Genomic DNA, 17697 nt, shown 5'->3' on the forward strand with positions numbered 1-17697 from the left:
TAAGACCACACATGTTGACTCATATATATACATTAAAGCTAGTTGGATTAAAAAAACCAAACTCCTTTCTAAAAGTTCATAGTGGATTATTCTTCTTGCTATTGGCAAATGTGAATATAGGTTCAATAAAACCGAAACACGTAAATGATGTGTGCTGATTTCCTTTCTTGAAATCTAATGTTATATTAATTCGTATGTTAATTATGATAAATTCATTCAATCGATAATAAATTGTTTGCTAATTAGCATGTCCGAGGAGATCGAATTTTGAATAATTTTTCAGGTTTCTTGAGTGGAATATACAAAACAATAAGAAGCATACCTGAGTACAAATCGACATAGAACGATAAAGAAAAACACCAGCGATGATGGGAAATGTTTCTAAATGCTTAAGGACTTCGCTTTGATCTAACATGGAGTGCCCATGTATTCTACATCTTAATGCCTATAAGACAAACACAATTTATTATAAAAATGTTTAAAGTAATATAATTTAATATATAAGTTTACCTCGTCATCAAAATTCACAAGCTCGTCGATTGCACGAGGCTGCTTGCATAAACTCGTCACTCTAAAGCCATAGTGGGTGACAAATGATACCATGTACTCCATCGAACATGTTCCTCTAGCATTAGTAGCAGGGTATATTTTGAATAGTCTGTCCATGGCATCACGTACATCCAAAAAGTATACATTGTCCCAACAAGGAACTTGTATACGAAGTATTCTTAAAGTCATTTCCAGGCAAGCAGCCGTGGCAACAAATAAGCAACCGTTTGTATTTTTTTGAGCTCTAATGGGAGATAAATAAGCATCTAAAATATTGAAGTCGCTTATATCATCCTCGCGAATACCATAATGTGAAAGGTGAGTCAACAAACTTCCTTTAATATTACTGTCAATATAGAACAAAATCATTTTTTAGAAAAAAATAAATAAATAATTCTAATGAGGATATAATGAAAAGGATCAACGTGATATTTTATTTTTTCCAAACATATTGCTTTTCTGTCAAAAAAAAAATCAGGTTTTAGTAAATTCAATGCAATTGTAGGGTCGAGTTCCAGTATGAGTTTTTGTAAAAACTTAGAAGAAATTCCTAACCACATTTAACCATCTCCACTCTCATCATTTTTCAAAGCTAAAAATCGAATTCTCAAACTCTAACCCCTTGATAGCTAACCAATCAAAGGATTCCTTCAGATTAAAAAAATTATAAAATTGTCTATGTAAGATTGTGTAAGAAATGTAAACTACAGTCACAAAAATTTCCTGGCAATGTAGCTGTAAATGATGTTCATTTATCTATCCCTGGTCAAACAGTAATTTCACTTAAGTATCCACACAAACTCCCAAACAAACAAGTTATAAAATTGCTTATTGAAGATCATATAAAAGGCAACTGGGAAAGCACGCTTTTAGTATTTCCTATTTCTCATTTTGATTGTTCTGATATGCCTTGGCTTTATTTTTTTGTCTTTCATATAATTACTGTAACCTCTCTGTTGGAGTATGTCTCACAAAGAGTTGGACCACTCAAACTAAATACAGATGGACAAGAAACCTATCTCAGTTGGACTCAATAACTGATAGGGAATCAAAAGAACTCCTCTGCTGGAAGGACTCCTTGCTGGCAACCTGTGCAGATAAACACGACAGCTGGACAAACTGATATTTGGGGAGCAAATCTAGATAAGCACAACATGGGGTAGAATCCATGCCGTTGTGGGAACTATAGCCTAGAGTTATAAAAGGAGAGCTAATGCTGTATTTAGGGACACTCTTTTTTCTTTGATAAAAACTCTGTAAAACCATTGTGGTGACGTCAATAAACAAGCTTGGTTATTCTCCCGTGGATGTAGGTCTTTGACCGAACCACGTAAATTCGTTTGTCTTGTTGCATATATATTTGTTCGAAGCATCAGATTCATAGTCACCAAATTTGATATCGAGTTCAATACTTGGTTCAAGCAATAGTGTGTTCTTCCTCAAACACTAGGCGAAGCATATTTCCAGAAACTCAACAACAGATAAAATCTATTCATAACAATTGGCGCCGTCCGTGGGAAGCGAACACACGATGGGATCGATGAAATTTGATATCGAGAAATTTACTGGGAGAAACGACTTCGGACTATGGAGAATCAAGATGCGAGCAATCCTAATTCAACAAGGCCTCATCGAAGCATTAAAGAAAGATGATGGATCATCTGGAACAAGCAAGGATGATGGCACGAAGACCAATATAATAGAAAAGGCACAAAGTACTATAATTCTATGTCTCGGGGATAAACCACTTCGGGAAGTGTCCAAGGAGACAACAGCCGCGGGGATGTGGCTCAAACTCGAAAATCTATATATGACCAAATCCTTGGCAAACAGATTATATATGAAACAACGACTTTATTCATTCAAGATTCGAGAGGAGAAGAGCTTAGTTGATCAAGTCGACGAATTCATAAAGATTTTGGATGATCTTGAGAATATCGAAATCAAACTGGAGGAGGAAGACAAGCCATTAATCTTACTAAATGCTCTCCCAAAGTTCTATGAAAACTTCAGAGATGACATGCTTTATGGCAGAGAACAATCAATATCCTTGGAAGAAGTCCAATCTGCCATTCAATCAAAGGAGTTACAAAAGAAAATAAACAACAATGGAGAATCACACGGAGAAACTTTGCTTGGTCGGGGAAGAACAGAAAAGAGAATTAACAAGGGACTTAAAAGCAGGCCTCGATCAAGAAGCAAAGGGGTGTATAAGTGTTTACATTGTCACAAGGAAGGGCATTTTAAACAGGACTGCCCTGACAGGAAGAAAAGGCCTCAAGAAAGACTCATAAACGATGGAGAAGCAGCAGTAGCCTCGGATGGCTGAGTCAGCTGAACTGCTAGCCATAGCAGATCAAGATTCCACTAAAGAATGGATACTGGACACATGCTGCACTTTCCACATGTGCCCAACTAAATCCTGGTTTGAAAAACTTGAGGAATCAGATCAAGGTCTCGTTCTTTTGGGGAATGATAAAGCGTGTAGAGTCAAAGGGATAGGCTCCATCAGATTAAGGATGCAAGATGAAATAGACAGAATCTTGCAAGAGGTGAGGTATGTTCCAGAGCTAAAACGAAATTTAATATCCCTCGGCACTCTAGAATCAAATGGTTACTCTTTTAAATCTGAGATGGTCTGCGTCAAAGTAACAAAGGGCTCACTGGTTATAATGAAAGCAGTAAGACAAAATTCATTATACATCCTTCTAGGCAACACAGTGGTTGGAAGAGCTTCGTTTATCCAAAGCAAGCTAGACACATCCAAGCTGTGGCATTTAAGGCTTGGACATGTGAGTGAGAGAGGTTTAAGTGAATTGTCAAGACAAAACTTGCTATGTGGAGACAAGATACAAGGACTAGAACCTTGTGAATATTGTACACTGGGCAAGGCTAAAATAGTTCAATTTGGCACGGGAAACCATAATACATCAAGACCTCTTGAATACATCCATTCCGACTTATGGGGCCTTCAAAAACAACAACTCACGGAGGGGGAAGATACTTTGTGTCAATAATAGAAAATTACTCAAGAAGAGTGTGGGTCTATATATTGAAATCAAAGGATGAAGCCTACAATAAGTTCAAGGAATGGTTAACACTAATCGAAAATAAGTTGAACAAGAAACTTATTTATCTAAGGACCGACAATGGGTAAGAGTATTTGTCAGAAAAATTTAAAGAGTTATGCAGGCAGAAAGGCATTACAAGACACATGACAGTTGCGGGGACACCACAACAGAATGGCCTGGCAGAGCGCATGAATCGCACATTACTTGAAAGGGTCAAATCGATGATCTTAAACGCTGGCTTACCAAAGTCGTTCTGGGGTGAGGCAGTCACCACTGCCTCCTATCTAATCAACAGGTGTCCATCAAGTGCCTTAAACTTCAAGACCCCTATGGAACTCTGGAAAGGATCTCCTACAGGCTACTCACACTTGAGAGTATTTGGATGCTTAGCATATGCGCATGTACAACAAGATAAATTGGATGCGAGGGCTCTCAGGTGTATCTTTATCGGATATCCAGAAGGATAAGGGGCTGTAAAGTTTGGAATCTCGAGCCCACAGGACCGCGGTGCTTTAACTCAAGGGACATAACATTTGATGAATCCAAAATGGGATACACCTACAGAAACAACAATTCCTTGACAGAAGGAATGAATGACTCAGGCTTACAAATTGAGGTGGAGAATCAAAGAGGGAATATGAAACAAGAGGCTGAAAAACATCATGAAGATGATAATGATCAAAGCAACATAGAACAAGAAGGACAGTCAGAAGGAAAAGACAATAGTTACATGCTTGCTAGGGATCGAGTAAGGAGAGAAATAAGACCACCACAAAGATTCAAACACAAGCTGATATTGTCTCATATGCACTCGCAATAGCAGAACAGGTGGAATACTCAGAACCAACCTCATACAAGGAAGCCATCACTAACAAGGAAACGGACAAATGGCTTGATGCAATGAACGAAGAGATTAGTTCACTAAAGAAGAACAACACTTGGCGGCTAGTAATCAAACCACATGGTCAAAGAGTTGTTGGATGCAAGTGCATCTTTAAAGTAAAAGAAGATTCTTCCACTGTCACACCAACTAGATTCAAGGCTAGACTTGTTGCAAAAGGATTCACGCAAATAGAAGGTGTGGATTTTCACGAAATATATTCACCTGTTGTGAAACACTACTCAATAAGGATAATGCTTGCACTAGTCACAAATTTGGACCTTGAACTCGAGCAACTCGATGTAAAGACTGCGTTCCTTCATGGGGAACTCGAAGAAACCATTTTTATGGAACAACCAGAGGGTTACATAAAACCTGGTGATGAGAATAAGGTATTTTGCTTAAAAAATCATTGTATGGCCTCAAACAAAGTCCCCGACAATGGTACAAGCGATTTGATGAATTTATGACACGAATATCCTTCACAAGATGTAAATTTGACAGCTGCGTATACATAAAGAACGTGGACAATAAAATAAGAACTCTTCTATTGTTATATGTAGATTACATGCTAATTGCCAGTGTCAACAAAGAAGAGCTTAAAACTCTTAAAGGCATGTTACGATCTGAATTCGAAATGAAGGAACTGGGGGGAGCAAAGAGGATATTGGGTATGCAGATCAAGAGAGACAGGAGATCGAAGAGGTTGTTCTTAAGCCAAGAATCTTATATCAGAAAAGTGTTGCACCACTAGGACAACACTTCAAACTTTCATGTGATCAATCACCTAAAAGTGATGACCAGCGGGAAGAAATGAAATATGTCCCATACTCTAGTGGAGTAGGCAGTGTGATGTATGGCATGGTGTGCAGCCGTCCAGATCTAGCTTATGCCATAAGTGTAGTATCACGGTTCATGGCAAATCCTGGAAAATTACATTGGGAAGCATTGAAATGGATCTTAAGATACTCGAAGGGATCAACTGAATTAAGAATATGGTTTGAGAAACAAGAAGATGTAACCCAACCAATTAAAGGATTCATGGATTCAGATTATGCTGGAAACTTAGACGCTAGGAAATCCTTAACCGGCTTTATCCTCACGCTCTTTGGAACTGCAATCAGTTGGAAAGCGACACTCCAATCCGTTGTTGCTCTGTCCACTACCGAGGCAGAGTATATAGCCCTCACCGAAGCCATAAAAGAAGCTATGTGGCTCAAAGGGCTAATATGTGAACTTGGGATAGAACAAGAATGCCTAACAGTACATTGTGATAATCAGAGTGCTATTAACCTCACCAAACATCAAATTTATCATGAAAGGCGTAAGCACATTGATGTCAAACTACATTCTGTAAGGGACGTTCTGTCAAAGGGAGATGTCAAAGTTGAAAAGATTTCCACCAATGACAATCCGGCTGACGCTATGACAAAAGCTCTACCACAAACCAAGTTTAAACACTGTCTGAACTTGGTTAATATTTTGGCAAGAGGATGACCCGAAAGGGGATGGAGAATAGCCAACCTTTGAAGACAAGGTGGAGATTGTTGGAGTATGTCTCACAAAGAGTTGGACCACTCAAACTAAATACAGATGGACAAGAAACCTATCTCAGTTGGACTCAATAACTGATAGGGAATCACAAGAACTCTTCTGCTGGAATGACGCCTTGTTGGCAACCTGTGCAGATAAACACAACAGCTGGACAAACTGATATTTGGAGAGCAAATCTAGTTAAGCACAACATGGGGTAGAATCCATGCCGTTGTGGGAACTATAGCCTCGAGTTATAAAAGGAGAGCTAATGCTGGATTTAGGGACACTCTTTTTTCTTTGATAAAAACTCTGTAAAACCATTGTGGTGACATCAATAAACAAGCTTGGTTATTCTCCAGTGGATGTAGGTCTTTGACCGAACCACGTAAATTCGTTTGTGTTGTTGCATATATATTTGTTCGAAGCATCACATTCATACTCACCAAATTTGATATCGAGTTCAATACTTGGTTCAAGCAATAGTGTGTTCTTCCTCAAACACTAATCGAAGCACATTTCCAGAAACTCAACAACAGATAAAATCTATTCATAACACTGTCTTTGAGTTCATTTGGGAAAAATAATAACCGAGATTTTTTCTTCTTTCTGGTTTCTAATATTGCTATTCCAAAAAAAAAAAAACGAATTTAATTTCGTGACTTACCTGTTGTCACCCATCGAGCAAAAGCAGATTTCGAAAATGGAAAGCCTCTCTCACGGCGCCAATGGTGCCCAAGTGAATAGTATTGGTGCCCCAGTGAACAGTTTTTATAAAAGAAACTAAGATGTGCGAACGTCGTCTTCATCGTCTGCGTTGAAGGACAGAGGCGAGAAATGTGAAACGTACGGGAGGAGAGGAGAGGAGACGAGCAGCAGTGGTAGTGGTGCAGGAAAAAGTTTTCTGAGACGAGGGAATATGTTTTTGACAGTACAATTAAATTATAATATAACAAAAGTCAAAAAGGCCTACTCTAACTTATTTTATTATTTATTGATTGAACTCCATAAAATGAATAATATCCTAAACCTAGATGATAATTTTTCGAAAAAAATATTATACTCTTAGTTTTGTTTTTTAATTAGTGGTTCATATGGTACTTCATTTGTCAAATATATTTAGGTTGAACAAATTTCCTTTATTTAATTTGCTTTTTTATATATTACCAATTTGTTCATTTAATTACTAAAGCATTCATTAAATAATAGGTAAAACGGGAAATTTCTTTGTAAAATTTGATTTCTCAATAATTTTCTTAATTTGTTCGGAAACTTATATGAGGTTTGATATGTAGGAAGGAGAGAGTAAATGATTAAATATTTTTTTTATTTAATTCAATGCCAAATAAAATCATAACTTAACTTCTGAGCTAATTAATGATTTGTTGTTTCCTGTTAAGCAATGCTACATCCTAAAGGTGATCATGGTGCAAATTTGACGTTTTTCCAACAAGTTTACATCGAATTGTTTACTATGAATATATTAATAAAAAATATGAATTAAAATGTAATTAATGCAAATTTTTAATATATTAATGAAAGCTCGTTGTTCGCAATAAATTAAGTTATAAAGACTATAATTTTTTTATATAAAAATTCTTCGTCACTAACAACATAAAATTTTTACAAATGAATTTTTTTCAAATGTTAAAATCTATAGTTTAAGACAAAAATTCAAGACGCTCGAGAGAATAATCATGCAGGACAAATATAAAGGTTTTAGGTTAATAATTCATTTATTCGGTCATATTAATTAAATTTTCATTAATTTATGAGTTTTCTAATAATATTTGTTAAAACTATAATTTATTTTGTGTAATGACGAACAACTTCATATATTTTGTGTAATGACGAACAACTTCATATAATGTACGATAATTATTCTCAATTTAAAATCAAATCGATATATCATATGACAATACACTATTGCCAAATAGCTACCTATAAGTTGAATAGAATTCAACGTCAAATAATTAGCAAAAAATTTGTATTATTATGCATATATTATAACATTATTTTTATTAAGTTTTCAATCATGATTAATTTATGGTCTTCTTCCAACAAAGTTCACATTCTAAATATTGTAAATTCTGAGGGGAAATTAAATAAATTGTGTAATTGACATAATTTAAGGAGGGAATTTGAAGAAGTTACTATAGTCTATAAGATATATTGACCATATCTCAATAAGATATAGCATAGGATTAGTGGAAATGTACATAAACTCGTTTTGAGCATTTACTTGCTTCCCGTGGCATTTTTCATGTAGATTCAATACATGAGCAATCAATTCATTTTATTTATGGAAGAGAGTGATAGAGTCAACAATATGTATATCAATTAGGTATCGAACACGAGAATTCATCTCGAATTCAAGATTTTGATATCAGATCAATATGCTATCAATAATTTTAATGGTTTTATATTTTTATGCAATTATTAATCAATTTTGGCCATCATTAACCATTATAGTCATTATCACTTTTATTTTAAGATAAGATAAATAAGTTAAATTTGAGGGATGTGGTTTTATAGGGGAAAAAATAGTAAATAATGGTTATATAAATAATTGACAAGTAATAACAATACTTATCGATGAGAAAATTAAAATCGGCTTTGCAATAATATTTTTTTGTTTTTCTTTTTCGTCAAATTTCTCCAGTTATTTATCTTAATATATTGTAAATAGCTAGATTTATTTGTGTTAAAAAACCGCACGTATATATAGGGATAATAGCCAAAATAATCATGTAAGTGTGTCTATTTTGTGCTTTGGTTATGTAAGTATTCAATTTTGGGTTTTGGTATTGTAAATTAGGTTGTGTTTTGATTTTTAGTTTTTTTTTTTTTACAAGTACTGACATGACATCGTCCACGTCTTCTCGATATCACATGGCATGACAGTCTTTTCCAGCGTCATGTCACAAGTTCGACAAAAAATGACCAGAAACCAAATTAATAACCTAACTTGACCACAAACCAAAAGTGAATACTTACAAGATCAAAACACAAAATTGGCAAAATTACAACACTACTTTATCCATTTTCCATAGATTCTTTATATATAAGATATCCCATGATTATTGTTATATAATTATAAGTCTCAACAAGCACAATGCCATGCACAAACCTCATTATGAAGAATGTAGGTAATTAATGCCTTGAAGATCCACAAATTATTCAAGCTTTATTTACAGATTTTTCATCATATATGTGTTGTCACACACACAAAATCATAAAATATAATCATTAATTTATCTTTTATCACCAATTAATCACTTTCTTTTGTGGTTCCGAAGGATAAGAAGGTGAATAATATATGCCATCGGCTCGGACGCCCCAATAGCATACATCTTCACACCGAGCATATATCAACTTCTCCGTTTTGAAAAGATCGAATTTAGCTTTCTTCTTATCCCGCCAGAGATGACAGAAGAACTCGGTTTTGAAACCCGCACAGAAGCTAAAGGTGAAATTCTGATTTCTGTGGAGACTATGGTATCCGAGTTTGTTGTCCCCGGAGAAATCATGTGCCCACATCGGCTTAAAATTCATGGGGAGCTCGCCTCGATATTTTTTTGCGAGAACATTTTTCTTCGAACAATCTCATTGCTTGGAGGGAGAAGAATAGAACACAAATGATCAGAAACTGAAACATGGAATTGGTTTTGGTGAAATTCATGATGCTAGAATATTGTGGTATCAGAATAATTGTTGATGCAAATGTTGGATATATTATTATAAGAAAATATAAAAATAGTTGAAAAAATTCAATGTCGAAATAATTAACAAAGAAAAAAATTTATTTATTCATATATATCATCAAATTATTTTTATTAAATTGTCAATCATGTGTAATTTATGGTATTCTTCCAGTAATATTTCAAATTCTAAATACAGTATTGGAAATTTTGAGGGGACATTAAATAAATTATGTAATTGAAATAATTCAAGGAGGGAATTTGTAGAGCTACTATAGTCTATAAGATACTGAACAAATTTTAGGAAAATTAAATATATCGGTACAAATAATTATAATACAAATTAATATACAATCTAATTTCTGATTTCAAATGGCGAATTATCAATGAAATACAATCCTAGTCGTTTAATTTAAAAACTAATTATGTAATATTTTCCTGGTAATACTGGAAATTTTATTTAAATAATTAAGTAATCAAGATTGCCATAATTTCCAAACATTACTGCTAGTTAAATTTTTTTTTATAAATGTAATTTAAAAATAAAGAAATTGTTTATCAAATAAAAATAAATTTATTCAGGACAGGAACTTTTTGCAATAGCAATGCTAGGTATAAAAAAATTTGTACTTAATAATGTCGAAACTAATGTCTTTTTTGCCCCACCAGATATGACAAAAAAATAGAGTGTCGTGAAACCAAGCCAGAAGCTAAAGTGAAACATGAACTTGGTTTTGGTATAATTCATGAAATCTCTCGACAAATTAGATTAGAGGGAGATATATTATTTTAAAATTTATTCTCTTCATCAAGTATAATTTTACATATTCATACGCACATAAAATCATGAAATGGTCGATCAGGGTGCAAGAGCTCGGGGCATCTTCGGCCAGTCCATCACTTTCTCCGGGCTATATAAAGGAAACGATCTCGAATAGTAGATACCGTCGCCGGATACTTGCCAATAGCACACGTCTAAACAGTTGATATGAAGAAGTGTATTATTGAAAACATCGAAAGAGAGGTCTTTTTTATCCCACCAAAGATGACAGAAGAATACAGTTCTAAAGAAGACATTTGCGCAAAAGCTGAAGCGGAATTCTCCAACCTTGTAGAGTGTATGATATCCGAGATCATCGTTTTTGGAAGCACAATGCACCAAAAGCGATGGTGAGTTCGGAGGAAGATTGTTGGCAACTACAACTTCATATCTTTTGGTGAATCTGCAACTTCGTTTTGACGCAGCCATTGTTTGGAGAACGATCGAAAAAATTATTAAAACTTTTAGCAAATTTTTAGTCTTTGTAAGATCCATGATGCAAGAATGAATGCAATGTTTGTGGTACAATTTATGTGTTTTTATATATTTGGCTAGAGTTTGTCAAATCTATTTAAGTGACAATTTATGATTAATATAATCCAATAACATTGTGTTAATTCAGAATTTAGAGAATAAAATTATATTGGGATCTCAAAATATGTTGACCTAATAAAAAAAGTTTATTTGATCTGATTTTGGTGATTATGATTTTTGCTTCGTTATTATTTTCATTTTTTTTATTTTAGTTGATTATATTTTTATGACAAAATAAATAGGTTGATGTTTATAAAATTATTTATTTTATTATTATAAAACATAATACATTATCGGTTTTATATAATATCCTAACTAAATCAAATATTTGCAAAAACAAAAATATTCATTGGGTTACACACGTATTGTGTGTGCTTTAGATTGCTAGTATATAAATTTCCGTATCTTTTGTAATTTTCTTTTATTTTAAAGATAAACAATATTCCATTTACTAACTGTTCAATTCTAAATTTTATTATGAAATTAATTTTTAAAAATGTAAATAATGTATTGGTCAAAGTCAAACAAAGAGTTATAAGTATTATAAATATTACAATTTAAAATCCCGAATAATAATTCAATAATCACGACCCCGAAAGCGTACACATCGCACTTTTGTCTCACGATCCCTCTTCTTTGAAACTCAGTTGTTCCCTCGAAGCTCTTACTCGTACTATCCATTTTTTCTCCTTACCAACTCTAACAACCTCGCCACAAAGCTCGGCAGTGCCAAAATGGCAAATCTTACCATTCAACCACGGTTCCTTCCGTAATGATAATAGTACTACTTCTTATATGATTATGCACAATATCAAATCCTAATCCTGTGGATTTATGAACATAGTCCAAACCATGTGCTATATCAGACGCAACGCGAAAAGTCGAGACATTCAGTTAGATAAAACAGTAAAACTAGGATTCTTGGCATTTAATTTTCTCATACAATCATCAAGACTAGCACCTTGGACATATTCATATGCTAAATAATGAAGTGATGGCTCCGGCTGATGGCCGAAAGCCGTTCGATCCGGCCATGATTTAGTGGACTGGCTATAATTTAGACCTCAATTTAAAATCAAATCAATATATCATATGAAAATATACTATTGCCAACTACTTACCTATAAATTGAATAGAATTCAATGTCAAATAATTAGCAAATAAATTTCATATATTATAACATTATTTTTATTAAGTTTTCAATCATGTGTAATTTATGGTCTTCTTCCAACAAATTTCACATTCTAAATATTGTAAATTCTGAGGGGAAATTAAATAAATGTCGTAACTGATATAATTTAAGGAGGGAATTTGAAGAGTTACTATAGTCTATAAGATATATTGACCATCTCTCATGAATAAGATATAGCATAGGATTAGTGGAAATGTACATAAGCTCGTTTTGACCATTTAGTTGGCTCCAGTGGCATTTTTCACGTTGATTCAATATATGAGCATTCAATTCTTTTTAATTCTGGGAAATAATTAAAAACTTTTGATAATGGAAAATACGTTGTAAACTGAAATTTTTGTTGTTTTCATATGCAGGTACATCATATCAACGAATTAATAAGAGTTTAAGCGTCAAATGTTTTTTTGAAAGATTTATCTCACGAGTGATACTGAACGCTGCACCTATTTTGTAATTTTTATTTTTATTGAAAATTGATTGTCTAAAAATGATGCAGAAATCAGTTTGAATTATTTATATAGTTTATAATAACAACTAAATATATCATAGTAATACAAAATCATATCCTAAATTAAATGATTTATGTGTGTCCCTTCTTTTAATCCTTAATTTTGAAACACACACGCACATATGGATAATAGCCAAAATGAGTCTGCAAGTTTGTCTACTTTGTGTTTTGGTCCTGTAAATATTCAGTTTTGAGTTTTGGTCTTATAAGTTAGGTTGTGTTTTTGTCTTTAGTTCTTTTTACGGAGTACTAACATGACGTCGGACACGTCAATATTTTCCAATATCACATCAGCATTTTACGCTGGCATCTCAGTGTTTTCCGGCGTCACGTCACCACTTCGACAAAAAATGACCAAAAGCAAAAACATAACCACAAGACCAAAGACCAAAAGTGAATATTTATTTACAAGATCAAAACACAAAATTGAGTAATGAAGATTGCCATAATTTCCAATACATTAATGCTAGTTAAATTTTTTTTATAAATGTAATTTAAAAATAAAGGAATTGTTTATCAAATAAAAATAAATTTATTCAGGACAGGAATTTTAAACTTTGAAAGTGACTATGTGTCTTTTTGCAATAGCATGGCTAGGTATAAAAAAAAATTGTACTTAATAATGTCGAAACTGACATATTTTTCACCCCACCAGATCCGACAGAAAAAATAGAGTCGTGAAAGAAAGCGAGAAGCTAAAGTGAAACATGTACTTGGTCTTGTTATAATTCGTGAAATCTCTCTACAAATTAGATTAGAGGGAGATATATTATTTTAAAATTTATTCTCTTCATCAAGTATAATTTTACATATTCATACGCACATAAAATCATGAAATGGTCGATCAGGGTGCAAGAGCTTGGGGCATCTTCGGCCAGTCCATCACTTTCTCTGGGCTATATAAAGGAAACGATTTCGAATAATAGATACCGTCGCCAGATACTTGCCAATAGCACACGTCAAAACAATACATATGAAGAAGTGTATTATTGAAAACATCGAAAGAGAGGTCTTTTTTATCCCACCAAATATGACAGAAGAATAAGGTTCTCTGGAACACATTTGCGCAAAAGTTGAAGCGGAATTCTCCACCCTTGTAGAGCGTATGATATCCCATATCATCATTTTTGGAAGCACAATGCACCAAAAGCGATGGTGAGTTCGGAGGAAGATTGTTGGCAACTACAACTTCATATTTTTTGGTGAATCTGCATTTTCGTTTTGACACGGCCATTGTTTGGAGAACGATCGAAAAAAATATTAAAACTTTTAGCAAATTTTTAGTCTTTGTAAGATCCATGATGCAAGAATGAATGCAATGTTTGTGGTACAATTTATGTGTTTTTATATATTTGGCTAGAGTTTGTCAAATCTATTTAAGCGACAATTTATGATTAATATATTCAAATATTGTGAGAATTCAGAATTTAGAGAATAAAATTATATTGGGATCTCAAAAGATGTTGACCTAATAAAAAAATGCTTATTTGATCTGATTTTGGTGATTATGATTTTTGCTTCGTTATTATTTTCATTTTTTATATTTTAGTTGATTATATTTTTTATGACAAAATAAATAAGTTGATGTTTATAAAATTATTTAATTTATTATTATAAAACATCATACATTATCGGTTTTATATAATATCCTAACTAATACAAAAACTCTTATGAGACGATCTCACGAATCAATTTCGTGAGACGGGTCTCTTATTTGTGTCATCCATGAAAAAATATTATTTTTTATGCTAAGAGTATTATTTTTTATTGTGAATATCGATAGGGTTGACCCGTCTCACAAATAAAGATCCGTGAGACAGTCTCACATTAGACCTACTCACTAACTAAATCAAATACTTCAAAAACAAAAATATTCATTGGGTTACACACGTATTTTGTGTGCTTTAGATTGCTAGCATATAAATTTCCCGTATCTTTTATAATTTTCTTTTATTTTAAAGATAAAAAATATTCCATTTACTAACTGTTCAATTCTAAATTTTATTATGAAATTAATTTTTAAAAATGTAAATAATGTATTGGTCAAAGTCAAACAAAGAGTTATAAGTGTTAAGAATCCTAATGTACGGATCACAGTGTTTTAATTGCATAAAATTTATCTATAATCCACTTTTTTTTTTGTATTTCTATTATATTATAAAGGACGGATTACATATATAATTATCTATATTTTTCGCTATATTTTATTTTATCATTATTATTATTATTAAAATACAATTTTATAACTATCCTTATAATTTATTATTTTGATTTTCTATAAATATAGATCTCTTCAATTCATGGCATAACTTCCAAGTTTAAAATTAATAAAGCGATGTGCTCATATGTTGATCTATCTTAAGAAATAACCACTTAAAAGTAATGTAGTTAAAAACCAAATATCATGTTTTTTGTTATGTAATTTACATGTTTTTCATTTTTATCATGTTTTCGGTCAATTTACAATCTTATAATATATCAATTTGCAATTTTTTCACTTATAGTAATTTTCTATCACTGTGTTGACGCTGCACCGGAAAATGATGACATAATAACGAACATTGCTATTATCCGTTGGTAAATCAACATTATGGTGAAAAATGATTAATATTTAAAAAATACAAATTAACAAAATAAACTGTAAATTGATCGATAACATGAAAAAAAATCGNATTACTCATATGTTGAGTCCATAAAAAAAGTTTATTTTATGAATTTTTAAGATAAACATCATTTTATATTTAACAATGAGTATATATCTCATAAGACGGTTTCATTCTATATACGTGATTCAATCTCCGATCATCCTAATCCCTCCGATGTCTCCCTTGCCACCTCCACCAGTACATACCTTCCATTCTCCTCATCAACTATATACCTCATAACAATTCAAGAATCACGACCCCGAAAGCGTACACATCACACTTTTGTCTCACGATCCCTCTTCTTTGAAATTCAATACCCTCTTGTCCCCTCGAAGCTCTTACTCGTACTATCCGCTTTTTTTCTCCTCATTAACTCTAACAACCTCGCCACAAAGCTCGGCAGTGCCAAAATGGCAAATCTTACCGTTCAACCACGGTTCCTTCCGTAATAATAATGGTACTACTACTTATATGATTATGCACAATATCAAATCCTAATCCTGTGGATTTATGAACATAGTCCAAACCATGTGCTATATCAGACGCAACGCGAAAAGTCGAGACATTCAGTTAGATAAAACAGTAAAACTAGGATTCTTGGCATTTAATTTTCTCATACAATCATCAAGACTAGCACCTTGGACATATTCATATGCTAAATAATGAAGTGATGGCTCCGGCTGATGGCCGAAAGCCGTTCGACGAGCTGGGACATGTCCATCTGCCGGCGGAGCCTACGCACGCCCTGGTCACGGATGCTGCAGCGCCAGGCAGTGGAGGAGGAGGAATGTGGCTCCAGCTAGTCGTGGGGCTACTCCCGGAGGACTGACTCGCGGATCTTGGACAGAGAGTTAAGGCCAGATACAGAGGACTTCCGTGATTCTCTGTTGAAGGTGGAGGTGGACGCGGTGCTCGGGAGTATGAAATTATTGGTGCTGCTTGAATCTAAAGGAATCGATGAAGAATTTTGAAGGGTTTTCTTGTATTTTCTTGATTGTCGAGCAGCGGGTGATTTGGTTCCTGTTTCGGCAAATTTCTTCTTGGATTTACACATGGAGAACAGCATCGAAACAAAAGTAACAGAAAATATCAATGCAGAATAGTATTTAATTCTTGGACATATAGTTGTCATAAATAACTAATCAAAGTCAATCCTAGAATACTGAATATCACTTTGGAGTTCTCTTAGTATTGTGCCATTTGATTAAAAATTAGCATCATCTTGTAAGTAAGCCAGTTCGATCAACGATCGATTAATATTTAGAATATTCCATACATTAAGTGATTGTTTATAAGATATGTTCAAACGGTACAAACGAAATGGAGAAACACGCAGTGAATATCAGTTAGTCCCAAGAAGATGTATGAGTTGTTAGAGTAGATTATCAATGATCATAAATTCACTTTTATCGGAAGAGTCTTGTGTTTGTCCCCATTTGTTCATTTGGCATATGACTAATCTTGGAAGAAATACACCACTTGATTAAAGTGCTCTTATCCAAGTATCGATGGAGTGGAGCATATAATATTCTGCCCTATTCCCTGTATATATAGATCCGGTACGAAATTTAACTAGCCATCAACTACATAGATCCAAAAAAAAAAAAAAAAGTAAGCATGGTTCACGTCGAGTAAGTACACATCGTAAATAATATCATTTAAGAAAATTTGGCGAGGAAATATTATAAATGGATTAACTTTTGAATGAATCTTTTATTTCCCCCTACAAAAATAAACCAGCCTAAAATTTTTGTCAATCGACATCTTGTCGATTGATGAAAGGTTATATTTGTTAGTGGAACTCACATTTTTTAGATCGGATTAAGCATCATATTTCGATCGTTCTTTCAATAGATGAAATTATTGATCCCTATTAATTAGGGATGTCAGTGAGACATGTTTAAGTATGATTTTATATCATCCGTCTTCATCTTCATTAAATATATTTATCATCATCCTCATCGTTATCGGGCATTCAATTTCATCATCATCCCGACACCCGTCGGGAGATTGTATATATATATATATCTTACCCAAATATCTTATTATGATATATAATTGCATTTTGTCAAATTTGATCAATAAGCAAAAAATTAAATATAAAAATTAGCAAATTAAACATTATAAAATAAAAATAGGATTCTTTAATACCCGTCTCCATCACATACCCAAAAATCTTTATACTCAATTACTCATTTATTTAATCAGATAAAAAAATCTCATTCATACACTCCTTCGTTCAGCCTAATATCAAATCCTCCATT

General features: G+C 33.2%; 1 protein-coding gene across 1 annotated transcript; it reads left to right on the forward strand.

The window, feature by feature from the left end:
* The first annotated feature begins 2954 nt into the window (after positions 1 to 2954).
* Positions 2955 to 3566, forward strand: LOC140972609 (uncharacterized mitochondrial protein AtMg00300-like). The gene has a single exon (XM_073435003.1). It carries the CDS (start codon positions 2955 to 2957, stop codon positions 3564 to 3566), a length of 612 nt encoding a protein of 203 aa, XP_073291104.1.
* The last annotated feature ends 14131 nt before the right edge of the window (positions 3567 to 17697 follow it).

The sequence above is a fragment of the Primulina huaijiensis genome, chromosome 3 (genome assembly GCF_012295235.1).
Source record: "Primulina huaijiensis isolate GDHJ02 chromosome 3, ASM1229523v2, whole genome shotgun sequence".
NCBI lineage: Eukaryota > Viridiplantae > Streptophyta > Magnoliopsida > Lamiales > Gesneriaceae > Primulina > Primulina huaijiensis.

What these genes read in the sequence shown, in the direction of transcription:
- LOC140972609 (XM_073435003.1), top strand. Translation starts at nt 2,955, where the DNA reads ATGTGCCCAACTAAATCCTGGTTTGAAAAACTTGAGGAATCAGATCAA.